Below are 26,827 nucleotides of genomic sequence, written 5' to 3' on the forward strand. Positions count from 1 at the left end.
AATAGGTGTCTTTTATTAATCTTACAGTTTTTATTTGTGTTGTTGTTGTTTTGCCACACATAAACTACACTACGTAGATACATTTAACAGTATATTATCGTGAGATTGTGCTCTGTACGTTTTGCTTCTGATACATCTTATGTGTAGAATATTTTTGTGGTGTACTATTTTAAGTTAACATATTAAGTTTTGTGTATCATATACTGACCTGCCAAATCAATGGAGATATGTACCTGTGTTGTTGACCGGCCTTACGTCTGTAACTGACAGGTATCAGGAAAGTGCTTGGTCCGATCTTAATGAGTGCTCCAAAACAAGACCGCCTGTTATCCTCACCAATCCCTTCAACTTCTCAATGGATATTCGCATGCCTGCTGTCGTTCCCACTGCGGTGAGTTTCCTTAAATGAAAATGTGTAGAATGACATTGGGATGCATAGTAAAATTCAAATGCATCTCATGTTATCTGTGTTTTGCTGGATGAGTGAGGGTCTCATAACTTTTTTTTTTTATTTATAATTGAGATGAGTGCAAGGAAACGGTGTATTCTTTTTGATGGAGAGGATGATAGTGTGACAGATACATTTATAGGTATGATGTACGTTGAAGTGAGTTATGTCCCCTTTCAATACCTTGATGTTAATGAATAAATCTACACTTTGGTTATTGTTTACTGATGAATGGTAGGCTGTTGGTCTTGATTCATGGTAAAATATGAAACAAAATCCTGGGATGTCTTTGGAATAGGAAGGTGGTATGGTGAGGCTAATACTGTCCTTAATATACTTATTTCCTGGGGGTAATGTTTTCAATATGAGCGGTGACGAATTGCACCGTGTGTGTACACAGAATATTGATCCTACAGTAATTTAGCCATTACTAAGAGGTGAGTCACTGTTGCAGATATGAGTCTCTGCCTCTGTGCTGCATTGCTTTGGAAGTGCAGTTCAGTCCCTGCCCTGAAAGGTGTAGAAAAGGGATGTGTTTCTGCCGTGGATTTGTTTAAGCAGTATATGCATGAGAGAATTGTGTTTTAATTAGGATTTGGTCTCTCGGTCCTTGACTGGCTCGTTTTGTGTGGAAGTTGGGTGAAGCGGTTCAGAGAGGCCAGGCTATTATTATTCTCTGTGCAGGTCTATGAGTCATCAGAGAATGATTCATCATGGTCTCTCGTTGATAACTCTACCGAAAGGATTATGTGCTTGTAGCATCGCAGAAAAAAAATAAAACAAGATTTAAACTGTGCTGGCCGGCTTAAGTAATATTTTGTTATTGATCGCTAACAGGTGACCTCTGTATGGCTCAGAAGATTGTTAATGAAATGATTTTCAGGCCATTGTTCGACCGCTGTATTTTTGGCGGACACATTTTCTTGGTTTCTTGGCCTTGAATACAACCAAATAAGGGATCCTGTTTGCCTTCCCATTCAAAAATGTGCTGCATTCATTTACTGGTATCCAGAATTCCATTGTGAGTGTGAATCTCTGAGTAACATTGTCTGTCATTGATAAAGAACTTGCAGTGCTTACATTTTGCATTTTATGGTCCCCATTTACGACACTGGAATGTTGGACATATTCAAATACCTTTTTTATCAGGAAAAACAGCAGTACCATATCTGGGGTTTTAATCGCCAGCCCCAGTACCGTAACCACGATAAGACTGTGCCATATATCATACAACATTTCCTTCCTTATACATACTATGTTGTGAATATCAGGCAATACAATGTTAAGCATGCTGGAGGCAGAAAGTGTAGAGGCAAAACTGAAGCCTCATGATCTTTATTACCAAGGAATAATTCAGAACCTCATCATTGCTGTAATTTTTTTTATTAGCCATTATGTGATAAAGCACAGCTGAAGTCGCATTCAAGATTCATGTGACTACCTTGCATTTCTTGCCAGTCACTGGTGTACAGCAATACCAAATTAACAGTATTATTAACATATTCAAAAATGCAAAGGCACTAGCAAGTGGCTGTAAGTATTGTCCAGCCCCTGTGCTCCCCAGTCCGGTTCTCTTTGTATGTCTTCCCTCTCAAGAGTAAAGAAAATGGCTTATTGCACCAAGTTAACTGGCTCGTTGATTCAATCAATCAATAGGGAGGCTCAGGTGGATCTCTTCCTCAGTCCAAGACATTGAAATCAGAACCAGTGTTTATTTGCTTTCAAGCAGTAGCTCATGCTCTCAGCATCTGACCACAACACATTTTATTGCCCTTAATTTTGCATAAGGAATCTAATTACTGCTTTTTCCCTGATATCTGTATGTTAAGATGAAATCTGTTGTTGCTGAGATGAGCCATGATAGTGGTTTTTGGGGAAAATGAAATGAGCCAAGATGTGTTGTTGGGGAAAAACACATTTTGTCACTCTGTTACTTTGTCATTTTGTGGTTAGATTGAATGCTTGCTTGCATCCAGCTGGAGCTATCGTTAAAAACTGGCTGTGCAAATGTAATTCTTTCACATTATTAAATCGTAACAGGATTTCAAAGTATGCTGTGATATGTGAAATAGGAGAATAGAGTAGTCAGTGGACAGCCCCCTGCCTTAGAAAAAAGAAGGAAAACATGGGGGGTTTAAGGCACAGATGTTATTATTGTGTACTGCTTGAATTGATAGTCATAAAGTCAGTTGATTCGCCTAAACAGGTGTAGCACCTTCTTTGTCATTGTTTCTCTTCCGTTTCTCTTCTGTTTAGTACCTCGGGCAAAGTAAACAGCCTCATCTCATCTCTACCTCTGCCCTAGTATTTAAACTGTAAACCTTCTATATTGCCTGCAAACCTTTTCCAGGGCTGTGTAGAATTAAACCGTTAACAGCATGTTGTCAGGTTGGTTAGACACTGTGACTAGGCAATGTTCAGACCCCTCCGACTGATGCAATGATGTACAGTTTAGCAACAAATCAAAGGATAAATGGCAGCTTAAAGGTATCAGGCATAACTAAGCAATTACAGTGCTTCCCCAGAAATCATTTCCTGTCATGCTTATTATAAATGTGTCACTTAATGGCAGCTGCACACGAGCTATGATTTCTCCTTTAGATTTTCTTTCTTCTGCAACCTGCTTCCACACCCCCCCCCCCCCATCCCCAACCCCCCCCTTTCCTGGAACGATGATGTCCACACATTGCGTGCTGGTGATGTCAGGCAGTGTATTTTTGGCAAACAGGTTATTTGGCATCGCAGAGGTGTCTCGCCACAGATTAAGAAGTCATATTGTGTGTGTGTGTGTGTGTGTGTGTGTGTGTGTGTGTATGTGTGAGTGAGAGGGGGGTGGGTGTGGGGGGGGCTTGGTTTAGACAGAGCTTTCTGACACCGCTATTATTGGATTAAGTGCATTGTCTCGTCCTCCGTCAATAAATATTTTTCTCTCTGCCTCTCTGTTGTGTAAGGTCAGTGAGTATGATTTAGGAGTCATGCCGAGTCATGTATAAAACCGCGACCTGGGAGGACATGCGAGGCCCTTGTTTTTTGCTTGCGAAACGTGTTTTCTGCAGACTGCTTGAATCATCTGGCAAGGCACATCTCTGTAACGGCTGCGCGGAGACAATGTTTGCTTTATGTGACATATGACGGCTGTGCTGTTGTGGTTGTGTGGTGGCTGCAGCAGTAAAAGGAATTACAGCGTGGCCGATCAATACACCAGGATATAGTCTGCGCCGCCTGTTAGATTCCTGCCCGATTGGGCCAAATAGAGATTAAGCATGGTATGTGGGGTTCTCTCTTGTTCTGTATGCATCTACATTTTACAATGAGGCACATACAGTAGCCTATAGTAATAGGGACTGTATAGCATTCTGGATATGCAAAAGGCAGCGATTGAGTTATAATCCACTTATTAAAAATGATGAAAAACTAGGGCCAGATACAGATGGAAAAACATCTCAGGACAGACCAAACTGCAAGTAGCTGGCTAACAAGTATTATAACAAAGTACTATAACAAATATTTAACAAGCTCTGTGGATAGCCAAGATGCCTGTGAGAAATCTGTATTTTCTCAGGTACTCAATAATATATTAAAAGCCCCTAAGGGATTTTGTGACAATGTGTTTTCTGTGTTGTTGCAGTCGGAGTCCTATTTGTGTGTGGCCGTTCCAGTGCCCACAGCGAGGGACTCTTATGTAGGTAAGTATCTAAAAAAAAAAAAAGCTTGGCTGTACCTCTTTGTGGTTCAGTCTTCTCCAGCCATACCACATGCCAATTCAAAGGGAAAAAAGTATGTCCAAAGACAATGGCAGTGACATTCTGGACAGCATGAGGCTCAGGGAGCAGTAAGCAATTGAGTTGGTTGACCGTAGCAAAAACTGAAGAGTTTTTAGATCAATCACTGTAAATCACTGATCAGGTCGGATTCGAGTAGTCCTGTCCAACAGACCACAAAATGATCCAAAAATCCCAATATTACTCTCTGTAGAAGTGTACACAACTCTGCTTGGAAGCACTTGACCATGTGACGCTTCTGAGGGTCGGTTTTGGTTGCCGTTGGAAACCTTCATTACATAAGAGTACAAGGGTTACAGGAATCCCATAAGTCCTTGCTGACCCTTTATCCAGTTTCCCAGTTGTCCATGAGCAGCAGTTTATTTGAAGGAAGGAATCACTCGACCCTGTTTGTACAGCCAAGGCAGAGCGAGATTACTTCTCAGCCAGACACATTCCTGTGTGCACCACCACTGGCAACACAATAAAGAAAAGCTGCTTTTCAATCCCATAAAATCATATTTGACAAGGCCCTGTCAGTAAAAGCAAAGAAACCTACAAAGCTAATACAGCGGCGTATCATCTCGACTCATTGCCCCGAACGCTTCGACCTGGACTCTTTTTTTTCAGAGGCTTGCCATTGATGGGCGCGAAACACAGTCCCGCTACAGCAACAGCGGTTTATCCGTTAAAAACAAAACGAAACAAACAAACATAAAAAAAAAGGCAACAACACAAAGTTATTGGTGAATTTTATCGAACCAGGCACCTAGCAGCTTGTCCTTGAGGCGTTCTTCTGCTCTGTTTTTGAATCGTTCTGTCTTTGAAAAGCGAGTCCCTTCTCATTTCAGTCAGCGCGACTGGGCCTACAGCGGGTTACGAAGATGAATCATTTCTGACTCTGAATCACAATGAGCGATGTCTTTCTTCCTATGAGCCTGTCAGAGCAAGTGCCAAGAATAGGCTGTGGGATCGACGAGAAGGCAGTCGCTAATAGAAAAGGGGACGGAAAAAAAAACGACCAAAAAAAAAAAAGTCGAGCACAGCCGAATGCAGTTTGTTTTAGCAGTTCATTTTAAATGAGCTAAATCTGAGAGATAAATTTGCAAAAATGCCTATGGAGTTTCCTGCCATGCATTGAGTAACCCACTGTTATGGATGCTGAACATGCAGGCATGTTATGGTTGGGGGGGAACTGTCTTCCTGCAGCTCTCTTTTCTTGGCATCTTCTTGACGTCTTGTAATCAAAGGCATTCATTGGTGTTTCTTATAGTTAACCAAGTACTTACCCAAATTCTAACAACATATTTATACACACATTTTTAATCTAAAATACATTGTGTATTTTTCACACTCACACACACACACACACACACACACACGTGTGTCAGCTTGTGTATATATATGTGTGTGTGCATGTGTATGTGGGTCTGTTTAAATCCAGAAATCTGATTTAAAAAAACAGAAAAACTAAAAAAAAAAAAAAAAAAGCATAGTGCTATAGATAGTGCCATAGTTAATGTGCATTTGTGTGCACGTTGCGTAAACGTATTTGTGTCCGTGCTGGCATGCCTGACCGAGTGCGCATGTGTAACCTACTCTAGTAGCTCCCCACACATTCATCAAAGTGGGTACCATCTGCCACAGTCAGCTGTTTGACATCCGTCGCAGGGAGACCATCCAGTACCAACAGCCCCCACCTTCTGGCCCTCTCTCCCAGGGCGGAACATGTGTTGCCTGGTTTTCATCGCCACCAAAACGCAGAATCGTGGCTCACGCGTCCACAGCCGGTCCACGGCCGCCCCCCTCCTACCTGCTTCTCTGATGTGAATCCGAGGAAACTTGATTGCGATCGGTTTAGCTGAACTGCAAGCTCCAGTTTCCCTAATTAAGATGATACCGGCTGCATTTGCCCCCGTTCATATTCATAATACGAATGTGGATAATGCACCTGCATATGTTCTGGCCTTAATATCAAAGAACTGCCTCTTGCATCTGCAAGGCAATTAACATCTCTGCGTATTGGGAGGACACTAAGGAGTGTGTTGAAGGGTATTGTTACTCCCAGGCACAAGGCATATTTTGATTAAATTCTGTAAATTACTTACAAGGGATTATTTTAATAATGCTGATGGCTGTGTTTGATTTATTTTCAGCATGGATGAATAATTTAACGTCCCCAAGCAGTCAAAAGTATAATTCTCCATTTTCCGTGTTAATTACATCACATTAGATAAAGTATGTAACAACTTGTTTATTTTTACATATTGTTTTGAAAAGTGTAACTTCAGATCTGGTTCCTGACAAGGAAAAAAAAAACTTCCCAAAAGCAGGAGGGTTTAGACTGGGCGTTTTCTGGATTTTTACATTAAAGATGCAAATATTACCACCAGCCTTAACAAAAACATGCCTGCTTATACATATTGCATCAGCCTCTGTTAATTAGAGCCTAGTTTTAATTAAGAATAGTGCAAATGTGTCAACATGCATCTAAAACCTGTGTTTTCAGACAGCCTTAGCTTTACAATTGTAGTTATTATTGCTGAGGTTTACACTGCAGCGGTTCCAAAAGAGAGATCTCTAAGCTGGGAGTTTAGCTTCAGACCAAATGACCCTCTGACAAGGTAAAAGAATCAGCGTTATTATCTACCGCAGCATCGGCAGCTGAGCCGCAGTGATGGCTGCAGGGATTTCCCTGACCGGGAGAGTCTCGGTCCTGAACGACATGATCTTGGCACCATCTTCCCCCTCTCTCTCTGGCCTCCAATGTGCGGGCGAACCTTTGTCTGGCAGTGAGTAATGCCAGGACATTTGCTGCCTAATTACAGGGTGCGCTCCATAACGATCCATTCAGCGTGGAACTGTACGGCAGCGGAGCTGAATAGAGAATCCTGGGCTCCCGAGGGGCAGAAGGCAGACACAAACAGAAACAGAAGCACAAACGATACCGCGGAGGGGAAGGGCTGAGGTTAAAATGGCCTCTGAAGCCGCGGCGGTCGGGGTGGAGCGCGTGGAGGGGCACGGCATTAAGAATGCACAAGGCAGTCGCAGAAGAGCTGCAGCCATTCCCCGCGCTCTTCTTTAGGATGGGTAGAAATGCGCACACCCCGCCCCCCCCCCCCCTTTTTTAGAAAAAGCTCATGCATTATTCATTTCCCAGATTAGATATTCTGGGAATGCAAGTGCGGCCCTGGAGGTGTCGATCACTTTCATATGGAAAGCGTATTGGCTATCTGTCAGTGATTCTCGCTCACTCGCTCTGTTGTGGGTGGCAGGCCGATTTGATATGCTGCATCAGAAACCCCCAGCACCTGCTTAATGCTCAGGTAGACCGATGTTGTGCTTCGCATTAATTTATGTTTCTCTTTTCTCCACCCCCCCCCCCCCCCCCCCCCCTTCCCCTGTAATCGTTTGCATATTTATCATATGGCCTTTACCATGAACTATTGATATTTGATCACTCTAATCACAAAGCTGGGCTCCCCACCAAAAAAGGAAATCTTGACTCGCTATCCTGTTTGGTGGTTTGTAACATGAATACACCAGCTCATTAGTTAAGGCGGCGTGGACAGAAAAATGCCTTCGAAATGTGGAATTCTCCTTAGAGTGCTGGGCGAGGGATTTGTTAGAGTTTAGCGCTCTGATTGTGTTTTCTTTGTTCTCCTAGTGGACTTTGTGCCTCATGCGAGTATGGACACTGCCCACCACATGTTGCTGTACGGCTGCAGGACTCCCTATTCTACTGAAGGCTACTGGTAGGTAGCAAATACTTCGTCATGACATCAGTGCCATCGTGACAGAAATTCCCGTTACAGAGGGTGGTGGGGGTTCCACCAGTTTTCCTTGTGCTTCAGCACTCAATTGATTAACTTAAGTCACTAATTGGATGATTGGAAGGAATCTCAGCCAGCATCTGTTTCTGGAACAGCAGGTGTGGTAGCTCTCCCCTCAGTTAGCAATTTGAGTCATTAAGTGGTTAAAAACCAGCAGACCCTGCGGCTCTCCGGGGGTGTGGGTACCTGACCCTGGTTCAAATGCTCTTTGGTATTTAAAATGGTGGTGACTTATGATGACTTCAGCTCTCTCAGCATCTCCCCCTAATACTGTAAAATATTTGCAAAAGTGTAGATAATAGCAAAAAAAAAAAAATTGGGTATGACCTTTTATTTTCTGAAATTTTGATGGCTGGATGAATTTATATATTGTAAGGCAAGTCAGATTGAAATGAAATGGATTTGGACTTCCTTAAACCAGGTAATTTTTTTTAACTAAATCATTGAATAAGTGTTTGAGAAATATATATATATATATATATATAATAATTTTTGCAATTTCATTTTAGCAAGCCAATCTTAATTTGACTAATCCTGCCTCATAGGAACAAGAATTGTGCTGCTAGGAATGAGAGGAAAAAAAGGTTTAGTCTTCTGCTTTTGTTTTTTTTTTCTTTCCTCATATGACATGCAGTTCACTGCAGAGACGTTGCAGAAATGCCAGGAGACAGAAATTGAGAACGCTGTGAAATCCACAGTGAACAGCTTAGATATTGAATGTAGCTGTTCGGCTCTCAATGTGATGTTCAACACTAAAGGGAAACAGTGGGACTGTTATGCCATAGTCGCTTGCTGTTATTGAGGCGGCTAACGCGTAGGATGACTATTGTTTCCCCCGAGCGCCGAGAGAGCCTCCGTCAGACTCGCGTTAATAAACTTGCCTGTTACCATGGCAACCCCTGCCACTTTGACAAGGAGGGGAATCTCTGAGTTGACCCTTGGGAGCAATCCCCCCCCCCATCCCTCCATTTCCTCTGGACTCCACTCTTCAGGCGTGTGTGTGATGAGGAAGACAAAAACAACATTAGTCAACTTAGTTTGTTCAATGTATGGCCAATAACAAGCTCAACACAGACTAGACAGGCTAGACAGTTTGTGGGAGATGGAAGGAACTGAGAGATGCTTATTATGGTGCAGTATACCTTTTGGTTTCTGCTTCCTCCTCTTTGTATTGCTTTAAGTCGTTTTTGGGAGTGTCTGTGCCATGTGACATGAGAATGATGAACACTTTTCTTGCTATGGCAGCAGTTGAGAGAACATCAAGTGTTTTTTCTTTCTTTCTTTCTTTGCATACTGTGTTTATTTAAGTCAGCAGTTTTGAGTGACCTTTTTGCTTATTTAGTTTACTTTTCTGGGCCCTTCACTGTTTTTGCTATAGATTTATGTTATTGTTACGGAAATTCTCGGCACTGCCGCCTCAGCCCGTCTTAAGCCGGCCGGTTTTTGTCGAAATTAAGCTCTTAGAACCTGCGGGGGGTTTGCTCTCCCAAAATACGTTTTGCATTTTGAGCGTGAAAGCCGTCAAGTAGCTCCAATGGACTCTGAAACCTCAAAGACGCGCCAGAGCCCCAGCAGGGGGGTATTGAAAATAGGTCATACCATGTGACTGCAAATGAGAGAGCCTCTAAACCAACCAAAATCCACCATAAGCTAAAAAAAATGAAAGAATGTGGCACTGCAGCTATTGCAGATTTGGGCTCTTGGTATATTCAAGTGGACAACGATCCTGGAATAGACACAAAGTCAGAATTATGCTTTCACATTTTTTGGAAAATTTTTATGGAGTCTCATATCTCATATATGCAGATCAGCACTCCCTGATTAAAAAATTCTCTGAATTTTGCTTGCCGCTTAAGACATGGAAAATGTACTAAATAGTGAAGGTGGCATGAAGGCAAAGGAGATTGGTGTTCTTGTTGCCTTGAGGTAATTTTTTTGAAGTATTACTGGATTAGTGGTGTGACAATATCAGGGTGATGGATCAGCTGACATATTTGACTCTTGCTACCATATGTCACTATCACGATGGAGAGAAAGGTCTGCTCTGCTGAGAGTCTACGATACTACAGGACCGAGGTCCAGTTGCATGGGGGAGTGGCATTCTCACTCATTCTATTACAAGATGTCAATACATCTTAGTGCAGAATTTACGTGAAACAACATGCTGTTTGCATACACTGTTACTGCTAGTAGCTGCTTTGTTATTTCTAAGTGCTGTAAAATGTGTAATTTTATGTGCGCGTCCATTGTGGATACTAACAGGATGGAAAAAGGAAAAGGTTGACCAAGACATATAGCCTGCTTGGTATGGATTCCATATCCATTACCAAATCAGTTTTCCATTTAGCGTGTTTGCCTAGCTTACTTTTATACATTTAATCTTAAAGCTTAATATTTAGGGATTCAGGTTGAGTACCTCGCATCCACAGTGCCCCGACATGGGATTCTAACCTGAAACAGTCCAGTTACAGTCCGATTAATCAGTCTTCCTCACCATTATGCCATATCACTGCCCCGCATCTCACAGCGCAGTATATTGTTTTAATCCACTGTGTGTTTATCGTCAGTAATGCGTGCAATTTTCACATTCATCTTACTTTAAATTATTGAATGATTAATATGAACTTGTAAATATTTTTGAAAGACGTTTTTTATCATTTTTTTTTAATCCTCTCAGGGACTGTGGAAGCAATCAAGGAACCTGTGAAGACGAAGCGAAAATCATCTACGCCTGGGCAAGGAACGCTCCGCCCACAAAGTTACCCAGAGGTAATCTTTCAAGCCAAATTAAAGCTTTGGAGTTGCAGATCACTCTTTACTACACAAGTTTATCTGTAGTAATTGTAATTGCTCTCCAATGAGAGTTTGTTATCACTTCATCTCTCTCCCTCGGGCATTTAATTAAATTTCCCTCTCTTTTTTTTAAGATGTTGGCTTTAAAGTCGGAGGTGATACAAGAATTACTTACTTTGTGCTGCAAATTCACTATGGAGATGTATCTTCTTTCAGAGGTAGGTATTCACTTCATTAATTTAACAAAAACAAATGAGCTTTCGCTTGAGTACAAAGAGACTTAATACTTTTCTCAGTGGCACATATAAGACAATGCTCAGGTACAACATGACCATTTAAATTCCAAACTACGCAGTGAAAACAAGTTAATTGCCACATTGATGGAGAATTGTTTTTATTTGCAGTTGTATGCTTTGAAATAGTTAATGCAATCCTAACAGTCATGCACCAGAAATTGTGGAGCTGTGTTTTAAACAAATTGCACCGAGGCTATTGCCCCACGCTCTTTCTGCCAGGAGGAGGAAATGTTCCTGTCCTCTGTGTTCGCAAGACAATTTTGTATTCATCTCGAGAGCACTTTTGTCAGGGAATACACGAGGGTGGACGTTTGTTCTCCCAGCTCAATCAACTACCACAATAGTTCACTTAACACGAATGGCCCTGTCCATTGAGGGACACTGCGGGAGGATGTTTAATACATGCTGGTCAGGCCGTATGCATATGTTCTGCCTGCATCATAGCCGGGAGGTGCTGATGGTGGTACCTTTTTTTGGGAGGGGAGGGGGGTCATTTCATGACGAATTTCTACCAAGACACCGGATAGAAATTTCCAAATTTAATTAAAGACGGTAATGCAGGGAATATCCTGCAGTGAGATTAAAGGTCAGAATGTAATTTGAGTCGTTTTAATGGCTTTTTGCGTGAGATACAGCATTAAAAATATTTGGATAATTCAAGCCAACCTGTATGACGCCATTAATCAGAGTAATTATGATTACAGGGAAAGGGAAATTATGTTGTTTTGAGATGGATGCAGTGGGTTCTTAAAAATTCAACAAACCTAAAGGATTCAGATGTGAACTGTGGTCATATTGGTGTTAAAGATGGTCTGCTTGGTGCATTTGCTATGATGTTCGGTTAATATGGTACTGAGATGGTGAATAAAGAATAAGTTCAATGAAATGTATACAGATGGACACAGCAGACCCCTAATAGCAACAATAAATAAAAATAATAAACAGCAGTGATTATTTTTATCACAGTGGTTTTATTATTAATGATAACAATAACAGCAATAACAATATTAGCGGTAATAATGGCAGCAATAGCAGCAGTGAGCCTAATAATAATAATGATCTTCCTCATTACATCCCAGCTTCAGATTAGTGATTAGTGTCTGTCAGTAGAGAAGCAGTGCAGTCATAGCAGAGGCCTGTTACATAGGAACGGCCCTGGTGCTGGGCCTGGGCTGCATTAGCAGGCAGACCGTGTCTTTCTATTACTTTAATTGACTACACCGGGGAACGTTTCAGTGTACTCTTGTGTATTCATAGAGCCGTAACGTCACCGGTATCTGCGTCACGACGCCATCTTCGCTCGCTCGGCCAAGAATTCTTTCACAGGGTACGCTACAGTGGCCTACAGGCAAAATGAGATCAATTCATCATCCTCTCCTCCTGTCCTATCCTGGTTATTTTAAAGTCATTCTGGTGCTTTTTTGATTCCTGTTTTTTTATGTGCAATTACAGTTCAAATGGCATATTAGACCCGTACAAATTATCTGTCTGTCAAGACATTGGAAATACCTTTCATGTTAGGAGGGACTGTGGGCTATACCTGGAGTTCTGTAAAAAACACAATTAGTTTGAGAACCACATTCTATTCTATTTTGTGTCCCACAGCCCAAAAGAGCAAGGCCTTGCCATTCATTACATTCTACAGGAAAGCCACAATGATCTGACATTTTGTGCGTGAGCAGGTGAATTGTATGAGTGTTGCACAACATTTAATTGACATTTACAAAATATCTGCTGTGTATGATTGGATTAAATAGACGGATCGACACTGGCTTGCCATGGGCTGGTAAAGGAGAGCATTTAATCCAGGCCTGTCTTTTGGTAATTAACAGATGCGTTGAGAATATGTTAAAGGAATCAAGAGTTGAGTGATAATGAATGAAACATTTTATTTTCAGACAACCATAGAGACTGCTCAGGACTTACCTTAAGAATGACTTCCAAACCGTAAGTACTTGTCGATCACAATTTTCCTATCATTCATATGGGGTAGGCATCAAAGTAAATGCATTATAATGGTTTGTAATGACGAAATGGGAGCCACAAGCACATTGCATTATCGCAGGTCCTCATAATAGAACATTATGAGGGAGCAGTGGGCAAGCAGCAAGCAGCTGCAGTCTGACAGACATGTTCAATGAGACAAATGCCTCAGGAAACAACAGAAAGCCTTTGGTCTGCCGGGTGGTTGTCTACTGCCCCTAATCAAATACAAGCAGTCTGTATTCAGCCCTGGGAGCAGTGCAGTTAGACGCATGCTTCAGCACTGGCGGGAAATTACAGGGATATTATTAATCCAAGGTGCATTTATTCAGGACTGTGTGTGTGCGGAGTTAATACTTCATGCATTTATTTCATGTAGTAAATAAAATAGTGGTAATGGTGTAAAAGGCTTGTGAAAAGAAGAATAAAGGGGGTAAGGAAATGTCAGACAAAGGGTGGCAGGAAAGAGGGAGTGTTGTGCCTATTGCTTCTGAAGAGAACTGCTACGATGTAAAACTGGTGGATAAACATAGATTGAGGAGATAAAGGTGAATGTGCATGCATACACACATATGCATATTTATATTGTAATTTAGAAGAGAGGATTTAAGAAAGAGTTACCGAAATACAACTGTAGCCTTTTCCTGTAAGGTGCACTTTTTAGTCCATCTCTGGCACAGAGTGAGGACAAGTGAGAAGTACATTTGGCTGAGAATCTACCCTGAAACCTGTGGAAAACATCCATTGCTGGATTTCTTTTTCCCATTTGAGCTTATTTTGTAACAGCTTCTATTTGGCCACTGATCAAGGAAATGCCAAATATGAAGTTGGACACATGGTATTGTCGTTAGCGTACGTCATAACCTGTTTTCATCAAAGCTCTCTACCTTGAAATGCGTTTGTTTTGTGTCCGCGTGGTGGGAGAGATCTTTTGAGTGGTATTTATTTCAATGGGAATTCTATTTTTGGTTGTGAAAACAGGCGCTGAAAGCAACAGGGTATTGAAGTGTATTGTGTAATTGGCCTATTGGAAAAGGAGAGAACTGTAGAACAAGGTGCAGATGGTATAGTACTGTGGTAATTTAAGTGAACTCGAGGGAGAAAGTAATTATCTAAAATGTATTTGTTTTCATGACTAGTGTTGGGTGAAGAGGAATCAGTATTTTCAGTGGAACCAGTAAGATCTATTTAGGATGCACAATTGTTTATAAATACCTTCTGTCAACTATTGTTAGGTTATATGGCACAGTACATTTTGTTCACTAGTGCCATGTTACTTGACTAGCTACTTGGTGAGAGCAAATATGTTTTTTTGCTTCCATTTCCCCCATATTTTTGCTTCCATTTATTCAGGAGCAAGTTTGTTACAGGTATATTAATAGACAAGCTTTGGGCTCCTGAGTAGCTCAGTGGGTAACACACTCCTTTTGAGACAAGCCTAATGTACTATCTGTGACTCCAAACGGGACTTCATAGATGGGGAAGGTGCATGAGGGTGCATGGTGGTTGTCATGGCAGTGCTTTGTCAGTTCTGCTGAACCATGATGACAGTGAAGGAGCCAGATCGGTGGAGCCAGCATGCGTTATCTGTGACTCAACACTTTGAACCAATCATAGTGTTTTACCACCAATAAAGCCTTTTTATTTATTGTGCAATCGTGGTATGGCTCCGTTTAGGGTTTGTAAGCCTCATCTTCCCACCCCAATTACTGAATCCATCAAACTGTTAAGCAACAGGGATAGTATCACTACTGTTGAACCTCTTTATACTCCCTGTGTTGTCATGATTTAATGAAAACATCTGCCTGTTTCAGACAGCCCTACATTGCTGGCATGTATCTCATGATGTCTGTGGACACAGTTATCCCGCCAGGAAAGAAAGGTAAGCAGAGGACCTACAGAAAGCCCAAACTGCCTCCATTATCTCATACTGTGACACCATAGGAGTGAAATGCAGAGGAATAGGAAATCACCGATCCCACACGGTCTTATCGACTGACATATTTTTGGAGACAGATTCATTCTGTCCTTACGATCTGTCGGGAACGAGGATGTGAGAATTGGATTTAACATCACACGTCACGTTTCTCACTCTGTTTGTCTTCATCTGTTTAGTCCTAACAGTGGGATTGCCAGCTGAGTTGGCCATTTTATTTCACATTTCATTGTTGGTAATATTTGCTCAAAATACTTCAAAGCCTTCATTTCTTTCCCCTAGACCTCATGGCTATTGAGCAAATACTTGAGATACCGTCCATTTTCTTATTTAGTTAGAGGGTTGATCTCAGTCCCTAAACATGCAAAATTCAAATGCTTCTATGATAGTACTGTTTCTCTCTTTATATATGTACTTTCATCCTCAAATGCATTAACTTAATGAACCCCTTAGTGAGTACATAATTCTAATAATTTTGTGATTTGTTTTGTTCACAGTTACGAATGCAGACATTGCATGTACTTACAAGTCGTATCCAATGTACCCATTTGCATTCAGGACCCATACACACCGCCTAGGTAAGACTCGTGTGAACTTTAATTTGATTGATATGTTTTACATTATTGAGTGCAGTATGTTACATATCCTGTCTTTTATGGTTTATTACAGGAAAAGTAGTCACTGGGTACAGGGTTCGGGATGGAAAGTGGACTCTGATTGGACGACAGTCTCCTCAGTTACCACAGGTAATTATTGATATTCTGCAAGTAATCATTTCCACTTTTGAGGGGCTGATCTTTTGAAAGCCATACTTTTAGCTATATTGAATAAATGTACATACACTGGAAGACAGAAGAAAATACCCATCACTGTTCCCAAACATACAAATTTAAAAACGTTAAGAAGATTTATTTAAGTGAGTGGAAAAACTAGTTCTGCAATTATTAATTCTAACATTTTAACTTGAAAGTGAAAGAAACTCTTAGAAACTTTCATGTAATCAAGTATTTTAATGGATGATAAATGTAAGACTGAAAAACGTAGAAAAAGAATTGTAAGTCATGCTTTTTAATTATTTGCTATCTTTCCATTTCTCCGTCTTAGTAAAACAATGGTGCATAAGCATCAGCTGACTTCAGTGTACAGTGCATTTCAATGGATGTCTCATCTGAATGTCTGTGTTCTTCATGGCACACTTGTAAAACGAAATGAATTGTAGCTAGGTATCTATTCCAGGTGGCTGGAAAACGTAATTGACAGAAATTGTCATAGAATGAACACTTTTTAAAAAAAACTAAATAAACTGTACATTGTATTTGGGCTTGTGTTCCTCCTCTCAAAAAACATGCATTGTTACACTGCCATCTCGCTATTGCTCCAATGCTTCAGCTATGACTGCAGTTTACATCTGGGAGTGAACTTCAGACTTTGCAGTCATTTGTAATAATGTCTGCCAAACGTGCACAATTACATTGTTCTGTGGTATGGATAGGGTTAATTTCATAATGAAATCTATTGGGCATGGAAAAATTGTTTAAAAAATGGGCAATTAATTGACAATGGGCAGTGGCATTACTGAGCATACTGATATGAAAATGATTTATTTATGTGTCAGTATTTATGATATGCCTGAATCACAGCCCTCCACGCTAAAGGGAAGACTCATGCACTGTGTCTGGACTCCACACGGAGGAGGCTGCTAACCACAGACGCGCACATTCTGTTCCCTCTGCTTGCCGTGGCTGCAATTAGCATCAGACACGCATTAGCGCCGCGTCCGTCAGCGAGGCAGACAGTGGCTCCTCGGGAAGTAAAGGTCACACCCGCCCCCCCCCCCCCCCCCCCCCCCCCAGACGAAACGGGACGGCGGAGCGCACCGGCTCCTCGGGACGCTCCCCTCGAACGGTCCCGGCCTCGGCGCGCACGCCAACGGGGGGGGCCCCTCTCGCAGGAAGCCGCGGCTCAGTAATGCCTTAAGCGCATAAGAACATTAGACAGATTATCGACACAAAGAGGCCCTTTGTCCCGTCCCACTCACACTGTCACTCCAACAGCAGCTTAATGGTCCAAGAAGCGCGTCGAGCCGAAAGATGCCAGGGAATCTGTCTGCTCAGGGTGGCTTAGCAGTTATCGGTGTGTATCACCATCTCCTTGGGATGCGCACTGCACTGTAGAGGTACCCTGGCTGCCGGTTGCTAAATGGGTGTTAGGTTACACGTGCTTGGCGTTACGCTATAGCTGCCATAGATGTTACAGCTACACTCTGCCTGAAGGGACATATAACAACTGGAAAATAAGAAAAAGGTATATTGTACGTTTCTAAATGAGTAAGCGGATTGCAGTGCTTTTAGTATGCTGCCATCCAAGAGTGTCGGATAGCTGGCTGCAAAAGATGCAGCAAGAGGCGTGCCTTCCACACATATTACAGCCAAAGCCTGTAAGATTGCTTTATTTTCATTAGTCATATTGACTCACTGGTTGAAGGGTCCATATAAGAACTGGACCCCATTTCCTAACATTTCCTTGAGGTGCTGTTATCTAAAGAAGGATATCAAGCATCCACTCCTTTTCCACCTCACCTCACTCATGGTGTTAAACTACTTGCAAACAGTGGAACTGCAAAATAATAGTAATAAAAAACAGCACCTACAGATACAGCCATTCTTATTCACATGTAGCTAGTGAGTGCTGAAAACACCCCGGGGGGGTAAAATGAACACTCCTTCCATTTCCCATGCAGTGAATGATGTCTCCATCTTATTTAAAGATATACTTGGCATTTTGTCTGGGTAATTTTTCCTTTGTTGGGTCTGTTACCATGCCTACGTGTGCACACTTACCACATTAAATAGTAGGTTGCCAGCTGTATCTGGAGTAACCTGACTTTACATGCATCTCATTGATACCTGGCTCTAAGTGGGAAAACTTTATTTTCCATCAACCCGGTCATGTTTAAGTTAACCTGGATGTAGCTACATTTAACCCTAGCGCCGAAGATTAATGTAGTAATTACAATATAAATTAATATGTTCTTTTACTCTTTGGTGTTTAACCCTCTGTTTTCATTGGCTGTTTGGTTTCTCAAGTTAGGAGCGTGGGTTGGAAATTTTATATTATTTACCCTTTATTTAAGATGGAAGTGCCATTGAGATTTAAAAATCTTTTCTCAAGAGAAATCTGACCAAGACATCACAAAAACATAAGGTTATGTAGTTAATAAAATCAGGTACTCTACATGGTGCTGTTGATGAAATTTCAATACCGAAGTAGAGAGAGATAATTATGTATTGGAAGAATTAAATATTAATTTCCAATGATTTAACGTTTGATGTTTTGCCATCTAATCAAAGTGAAGGCACAGAAAGATAATATTCATGCTTTCATTCATTTGACAGTGAAATAAGATCTGGAGAAAATGCAACCTAAGTCCATAATTTGTTATATTTCCTAATATGTACCTGCCGCCTAAGACTGCCAGATTTAAGAGGCTGGCTTCAAAGAGCCAGAAATGACACTCTTTGCACATCTATAGCTCCAAACACCATTTGTCACTCAGTTGGAGCACAACATTTATATCCACTGAAAGATAATTTACCAATTAAAAACAAACACCAGGTTTATGTATACTTATGTCTGTAGGTGTGTGGATTGGTAGTGGGAACATTTTTATCGGAAAGGGAGAATAGAAAAAACGCCCTCATTTTATATCACATATCTCAAACTAGGATGTTAATATTTGATATATTAATTACACCACATATCAAATTATGGATTATGACAGGGATTTTTGTTCAGTCCAAATCAAATCCACAAAATCTGTACAAATAAAGCAAAGCACACATTGGAGTTTGGCAGTAAGTCTGAAGGAGGAGAGGGAGAGAAAAATGGAGATGATGAAGGAAGCCATGGCTCAAAATAGCTTTTTTTCATGCCTTGCGGCAGAGAGTCCTTCTGCAGTGGCACTCTGGTTCCCCCGATCACGTCGTCAGCAACAGGATTACACGTCCTGGTGACTGCTCTTTCCGCTGTGGCCCTTATCGCCACAGTTGTGTCACGGTCACATCTATCGCCGGGTCGCCATTGGATTTCCGTTACCGCACAGTCCAAACACCTTTGTCACCATGCGTGTACATGCCTGTGGAACATGCCTTTTTTCTCAAAGTCACTGTGAGTTGTTGAAAAGTGATTAGAGAGAAATGCTAGACACATCGTTGCATGTGCTCTTCAGTTGGAATGCAGCTGAGATAAGTAGAGGAGTGTTCAGACGATCAAGGCAAAATGCCATCTCTAGTCAAGATGAATCCATTTACTAATGTGTTTGATTTTCATATTGAAATGCACGAATGAAAGATGTTGTTTGTGATCAAAGGCTGCAATCAAAAGTTGCAAAAGCGTTGTTGAGCTGTCTTTTTTTTTTTTTTTTTTTGCTTCCTGATGAGCATTGAAAAGGAATTTTCCTAGTGTGCTAATTCTAGGAATTCTAGGAATTCTTCAGAAGTGTTATTTAAAGCAACACACGACTATTAGTTTTATGTTCGAGACAGGATGTTAAGTACAAATAGTTTTGCTCCCCTACATGTGCGGTGTTGTCCAAGTCAACTCGGGATACTGCATGCATTTTCACTTTTTGATTTGATTCACTGCAGGATGAGAATACTGAGACGGCGCTCTTCAGCAATGTCAGTTGTTTTCGTAAATTTTTAAATTTGCCTTGGTCAAATTAGTCTTGTCAATCATGAAGAGTCATTGACTTTGGTGCTCAGATTCTGATAACAAAAAAATTATATATATACATATAATATATAAATATAATACATATAATACGTACACACACACACACCCCTATATATTTAGGACTGTATGTTATGTGAAATAATGAATAACATTCCTCCAGCCTTAATTTCCTTTCCTTATTTAGCATGAAGCTCAGAGATATTTAATTTTGTATCTTGGAACAATAAAAATGACCATGTGCTGCGCACATTTGGAAGAGGATCTAAATTTGGTCACAGGGAATTTTCTGGATGTTTGTACATTTCACTTGAATTTCTGTTTGTCTGTTTGTTTTAGGCGTTTTACCCTGCGAGTAATCCTGTCGAAATAAGATACGGAGATAAACTTGCGGCCAGATGTGTTTTCACAGGGGAAGGAAAGTCCACAACAACACGTATTGGGTGAGTTTATTCTGCCGTCCCCCGAAAAACACTCTCATCCTAACAACTGGCCCACTTCCATATGTTAATCATCTCTGTGAGTAAGTCACTGTGGCAGGAAAGGCTGTTTTTTGGGAATAAACCCTTATCTACAGCTTTCTAATTTGGGAAAATGACAACTGGGGCAATGTAATGTACTAACAGAGCACGCGGGCTGTTCAGAGGAAGTCTGTTGCTGGATAAAATTGGCAAGCCTGGATATGTTCGTATATCTGAAGCAGACTGATGCAGCATAGGGAATGAAATCCTTAGGCATGCGTGCTTTTCTGTTGTGGCAAAAGCAAATTGGCATATTTACACGTTCCACTGCCACAATCAGGCTGTTTTTTTTAATCCTGTCACACTGTGGATTTGAATTCTGCTGTAGCGTTTGCATTTTCGTATACAGTTACTTTTTAGCATTATGTGGTAGGAAAGGATCAGGGCACCGTGTTTGTTGATGTAATGAACAGCGGCCCTCTCCAAGGTGGACCCTTTACATTGCAGTTAGTGTAACAGTCTTTAAAGTGAAAGTGTGTGGTGCTGAGCCTGTCTGATATGAGGTGTGGCGAAGCCCCTCATCCGTTTGTCTTCACAGTGCTTGATTCCAAGGTATACATCCGCTGACTGTGACAGGCAGCTGTGGATTTCCGCTTCTCTCGGTGTCTCCTCTAATTCCCGTCTCCACTGGCTGCATAATGTGGCGGTCGCATCTGTCAGGCGCGGGATGTGGGCACTGTGTGCTCAGAGATGTAAAAAACATTGTCAAGCCGAGAGAAAAGACCTGTTCTCCGAGGTCCCCTAGGGAACCTGCATTTTTTATGATTTCCTGTTTGAGAGGCCCGTGTGTGTGTGTGTGTGTGTGTGTGTGTTTGCATGTTTGCACGTGTGCATATTTCAGTGTCTGTGTGTTTGTGCAAGTGTGTGGCCCTGTGTGTGTGTGTGCACGCGCGCGTGTTGTGTGACGACCGCGTCATTCTGGTTGCCATGGTGAGTAAAGGATGGCAGCGGCGGAGCCCGCATTGACGCATCTTCCAGGCAGCCGTCGCCCCCGCACCCCCTCACGGACACCTCCGTCTGCTGACAAAGAGCCGATTAAAATGGCTGCGTTTAAAAGAGATGCGCCTTTTAAAATGGCCTGTAATTGCTTTTGCTCACTGTTTAAGCGGAGGCTGGAAAACAGCCGTGATCAGGGAATTATGGGACTGATTTTAGACATATTGTAGGAGCACATGTTCCTCCTGCCATTGACTGATTTGCCTTTCTTCCTTATCTAGTTTTATTCATGAACATTTTATTTCTCTCTCCACAGGGGCACCTCCGATGATGAGATGTGCAATTTCTATATCATGTATTACATGGACAACAAGCATGCCATCCCCTACATGAACTGCATGGAGACTGGCAAAGGGGACCTTTTCAAAAATATCCCCAAAGAGGCAAACATTCCCATCCCTGTGAGTCCAGACAACATGATGGCAATGATGCACGGCCACGGGCACCACACAGGTAGAGAAAACTCATCTGCCATCAGCAAGCATTACACACTTCAAGGAGCAGGCCAACTCAACTGTGATATTGTTTTTTTGTTTCTGTGAAACCTCAAAATGTATCTTGGCCAGATTTAAAGTAAAATATCTATTCTTTGTTACTGCTAGCGGCCTTCGTGCGTGCCGCTCATTAGCATATGACTCCCCCCAGTCCACTGTGTGTTCTTAAACCGCTCTGCATGGATAAATCTCACTGGAATGCCTGTGGTTACATTAAGACGATTCCCTCTTCTTTCAAATTTCAAAGATGCTCAGGATGACTACGGTCTGCTGCAGCCAAAGAGAGAGGAGGAGGAAGTTCTGGACCAGGGTGAGTCATCTGCAAACCCACGACAGCCATAATGCGGGGGGGATATTTTAGGGAAGCTGCCCCCAAACCCCATGGGCTTTCATGCAATCTGTCAGCTGAATTTCATTGAATATAAGGCCCACCACAATAGAGTTGTCACTGTTCACTTTGCAAAGTGTCTCAGAGATAAGGGATTGCAAAGTAATTACTTGAACATGTGAGAAGGGTAATGGACGAGTCTGTGTTTGTAAAGATGTGAATACATGGTGGAATGATTCATTCAGTCATTTGAATGATTTTAATAAAGCATAACAAAGGTTTAATGAGAACGCATTAGAAAATAAGAACAGTTCAATTTTGTATTCTTGATAGACAAGAATCAGGTTAAATGAGTGAATTAATTGATAAATTAATTAATTTAAACTGCAGCGTAACAAATAATGTACAATAAGACATTGAATTGTCAGGTGCAGATATCTGATGAGTCCAGTTAGGTTCAGATTTGATTAATAATATGGGTTTGTTTGAATGCTATTAGTCAGAGTGCGTACATCTTACTTGTAACTTATGCTTTCAATGAGATCTGTGTTTCATTAACAACAGCCATATTAGCCAGAGGCGGTGTCAGTTCTTGTGGTGGAGGCTGGTGTTTTGAAGCCAGTTTCCATGGAGACAGTACACTCACCGTCTTGCATCACTTGCAAGGATGTTCGAATCTCAGCAAGGAGTCTCCTAGTCGTGTTATTGTGGGGGCATATGGGCTCTCTGTGTCCCCCCCGTATCAAAGGCTATGCAGATACACATCAAAAATGCAGGACATTTACATAAAACAATTAGTGGCCCTGCCACGCACGTCCCAGCCCGCGATGCCGGCTGTGATGTTGGGGCGTGCTGCTCATATGCGATTTACCTTTCAAAGAGAGACGAGGACCAGCGAGAACAAGGAAGCAGTGAGCACTCTCCCCCTTGTTCTGAAGCAGATACTCGGATGATAAGGGCACTTTTGATCTGCTTTGATGTTTGTCCAGGACCCTTTGCCCTGCGAGAGGAAGCGCGCGCGCGCTCCCTGGGGTTGCGGACCGTTTCAGGACACGCACCTGTAATCCGCCCGTACCTGCCGCGATCGCTCAGCGGGGCTAGAACACGCTGTAACCGCAGAGCCGGTTTAGCCTACCCAAGCAGAATGCAGGATAGCGGGGCCAAGCTTGTCCTTCATCATGAAAAAAATGGAGGACGATGAAACTAAGTCTCCGCTGGCGGAGCCAGTGGGATTCGTCTTAGATGTTAACACGGGATTTTTTTTTTTTTTTACGCCGTGTCAGTTATGAGAACGGATGCTGCTTCTGTGATTGCTGCTGGACTGTGATATTCGATATTCAATACCATCTCTATTCCTGGCCTTCGGTTTCCTGCAGAATCCAGTAAAATGACACGGTGCGCATAATCTTATTTTTCCCCTGAATGGAGCAATCGAGGAGAAACTGCACTTTACGCTGGACACTAAAATGGGATCAATGACTTCCTGACCCCATCATTAACCCTCACACTTTACTGGTCATGATTTATCAACCAGAAGATTTATCCTTAATAGTCTTCTCCACTAGGAGTTTTCCCGTTTTTATGTACCACAGGCTTTGCAGTAGAGGGCCTCCAGCTCTGATGTATGCTCTTTAGTAAAGCTTTGAAGATATTTATTTTATGTAATCATAAATTGCCAGGTGCTTTTTGCCCAAAAGCATTTTTCCCCCAACATGGAAGGCAGTATTTTGTGCTCTATTAATTTTAATTGCTTTTTCCATATCAGGTACAACTGTGGAGGTAAAATGTTTTAGTTTCTCATAATTCTTTAATGGGCCTTCTAAAAGTTAAGGATACAACCTTGGAAAATCTCAGCTATAGACTGTCGGTGAAACTGATTGGTGAAATTGAGTACCTGTTGCTTTTAGTCATAGTTATCTGAGAGTGAGATTAATAAAAAATAATATTGTTGTTGTTATTATTTCTATTAATGAAAAATATTATTCATTTTGTTAAGGGGAGCTTACAAATGGAAGGTGGAAGGTGTGATATGTATCTGTGCTATACTGTCTGAAGTATTTGGTATTAATATTTTAATAAACCAAGCGAAGAACTCAGAAACAGGCATATGTGGAGGAATGAAGTTATATAGAACCAAGAAGTTGGTCTGAATGAGGTCAAATGGGTTGTAAATTCATGACTGTACCGTTAAACGTTACTCTAATAAAGCCTCCATCCACTGTATGGGCCCCAAGCTGAGGTCTCATATGTGACTGTGTAGCACCTCTGAAAAATGATTGTTTTTTTTTTTTTTTTTTTACTGTGTAGCAAGATGCTGCTTCCTTCCGTTAACCATGTATTTTCAAGTGACAAATAAAGCAGGATATTGCCACCAGCTGGCACACCGACAACGCCAGTATCATTAAAGGATCATGTACCAGCTTTACCGGTCCTTTGGAGAATAGAGGACAAGTTGGCGGATCCAGTTATCAAATGAGTTGTGACTGAATGCGAATCCGTGGACCGGTGCCAGGGTGCCGGGTATTTAAGCAACCAGATTGCGCCGGCGGTCCTCGGAGATCCCGCCTCCATTAACACGGGCTGGAACGCTCCGTTTCCTACCACCAGCCAGAGTCCGTGAGAGAATGGCAGCCTGTACACAGGTGCGCAAGGTCATGTCCACTTTCCCAGCATGGGGGAAGGCAGTGATTAATATATGGGGGAGACAAAAAGGCGTTTGTGCCCACACAACAAAAATACAGCAACAACAATCCCTGACCTGGAAATTCCAATCGATGATGTGGCTCTTTTTTTTTTTTTAGGTTGAATAGCATGCCTCTTTTTTTATTGTTTGTTTTTTGGCATCGGATTACTAACGGTGCAGGAAGTGAATTTGATCAGCAGGCACTAATGACTGTCCCCCTCCCCCCAGTGGACTGACACCCACACGCTTCCCTTCAACAAACGGCACGGACAAACAGAAGCCGAGAGTACGTCATGTCCTCCATTGTGTTCAATTAGAGGAAAAATGCATCTGTAAAATTGTGATAATTGCCCAGCAGTTGTGATGTATACGATGTATTTTGAAGTCTCCTTTCACTATACTTATTCATTTTATTTACCGGTGCTGCAGAATGGGCCTTAATTCAGAATTTAACCATGACGTGTCTCAGAGATGGGATCTGTGTGTCCCAGCCTTCTTTGTGTGGACCGAGGCAGTTTTGCTCTGCCCGCTTACTGTTTGAACTGCCTCTGTGCAAACAGTCAAAGCTATTCAGCCTCAGCAAATCCATAAGTCAATCTAATGCTTAATCTACTCGGCTCACTGCTGAAATTGAAGATGAGGGAGTGAATCTGCTCTCTGAATACATTTAGAGTTTATTGTTTATACTGCCAGCGATTTTTGAACATGCACAAAGATACACTGGTGAGAGAATCTGTAATTCAAGCTGCATTAATATGTAAATAAGCAATTTTTTTATAGTTGAGACTCATTGCTTACGTAGGCTTTTTTATCATTTGTGTATGCAGTTCTGCAATGACTATACATTACAACTGCATGTGCAATTCTGTGAAGTTCACCATGCATTGTGTGTTGTATTTGGTCTGAGCTTCCCGGGCTACCCCAGACACCATCACCAGATGTCAGGGATTGAAAATTAAGCAACAAGTGTTATTGCATTAGTCAGTGGCGCCTGTTCTGCAATATGTGACCACGGCTCTCTGTGTGAAGCCTGTCAGACAGAGACCTGCAGAGGCTCCACCGAGACGCCACCCCCCTCCCCCCCCAGCATGCTAGGTAAACACTTCTCCTTCCGGTAGCTAAAACGAGAGCTGGGCGAGCAATGTTGCTATGGTTTCCTGAGCGAGAGCGGTGACTGTCAGTCAGCGAGGTGGGTTTTCGGTCCGGGGAGGCTGTCGCCTGTCTGACGGCCGTGCTCTTCTCCCAATCTCGGCTTTATGGTACTCGTACCAGGCTGACACGCACCCGTCAGCACAAGGCACGTCACCTCACTTCAGATCTGCGTTAAATATTAAACAACAGCACGATGGATTCTGCTCTCCACAGTGCTTTCCAGCAACCAAAGCCTGTGTTTTAGCAAGAAGAGCATTGTAGAGTATTGAATGGGGATGCTTGAAATACTGTCTGTAATGCCTTGACGTGCATTTTATCAGACAAAGCAATCTTATTTCAAGACCCTTAATATTTAACAGCATGTTGTAAAGTGTTATTTCTTGGCGTCTTGCAGATGGCCACACATGCAGCAGGTGGGCAGGGCCGGCCACTTGGAGAAATTAGACAATTAACAGTTTCCTTTAAATTTTTGTCCTACTGCAAACTCATTGGATTTATTATGGGCACGGTCTCTCCGTTATCTGTAATCCATTCATACAGGTTAAGGTTTCATTATGTTAGTTTACTCATTAGGTGCTGTAGTTTCTTACTTTTTAGCTTTGCTCCAGTTCTTGCTAAGTAATTATTGGAGCTGTAATCAGGTAAAGTTGGTATAATATACCACAGAATATTGAGCCTAATTAGCATTTTCAGTCTGAAAAGTGACTGTTGAAAGGTGTCTACTATTGTGTAATGGGGAGTATGAAGGAATCATGAGCTGATTAAGGATAGTTTGTGTACAGATGTGATGGTGGAGTTAGTATTGCAGATGACCTAGACATTGATGAAATGGACCCCCTAGCCAAGCACACTCATCCTACGGCCCGGGTTCA

The 26,827-nt window shown here is 41.9% G+C and overlaps 1 protein-coding gene across 6 annotated transcripts in view; it reads left to right on the forward strand.

Moving 5' to 3' along the window:
• pam (peptidylglycine alpha-amidating monooxygenase) overlaps positions 1 to 26,827 on the forward strand; it is a 65,307-nt gene that overhangs the window by 15,182 nt on the left and 23,298 nt on the right. For all 6 annotated transcript variants that reach the window (XM_036529475.1, XM_036529481.1, XM_036529480.1 and 3 more), the window contains exons 3-14: positions 271 to 391; positions 4,077 to 4,134; positions 7,877 to 7,964; positions 10,720 to 10,811; positions 10,970 to 11,053; positions 13,030 to 13,078; positions 14,929 to 14,996; positions 15,548 to 15,628; positions 15,720 to 15,796; positions 20,121 to 20,224; positions 21,555 to 21,751; positions 22,040 to 22,102. In XM_036529475.1, coding sequence (XP_036385368.1) covers positions 271 to 391; positions 4,077 to 4,134; positions 7,877 to 7,964; positions 10,720 to 10,811; positions 10,970 to 11,053; positions 13,030 to 13,078; positions 14,929 to 14,996; positions 15,548 to 15,628; positions 15,720 to 15,796; positions 20,121 to 20,224; positions 21,555 to 21,751; positions 22,040 to 22,102 — 1,082 coding nt within the window. The remainder of the gene's footprint in view (positions 1 to 270; positions 392 to 4,076; positions 4,135 to 7,876; positions 7,965 to 10,719; positions 10,812 to 10,969; positions 11,054 to 13,029; positions 13,079 to 14,928; positions 14,997 to 15,547; positions 15,629 to 15,719; positions 15,797 to 20,120; positions 20,225 to 21,554; positions 21,752 to 22,039; positions 22,103 to 26,827) is intronic.

The sequence above is a fragment of the Megalops cyprinoides genome, chromosome 5 (assembly GCF_013368585.1).
Source record: "Megalops cyprinoides isolate fMegCyp1 chromosome 5, fMegCyp1.pri, whole genome shotgun sequence".
Lineage (NCBI taxonomy): Eukaryota > Metazoa > Chordata > Actinopteri > Elopiformes > Megalopidae > Megalops > Megalops cyprinoides.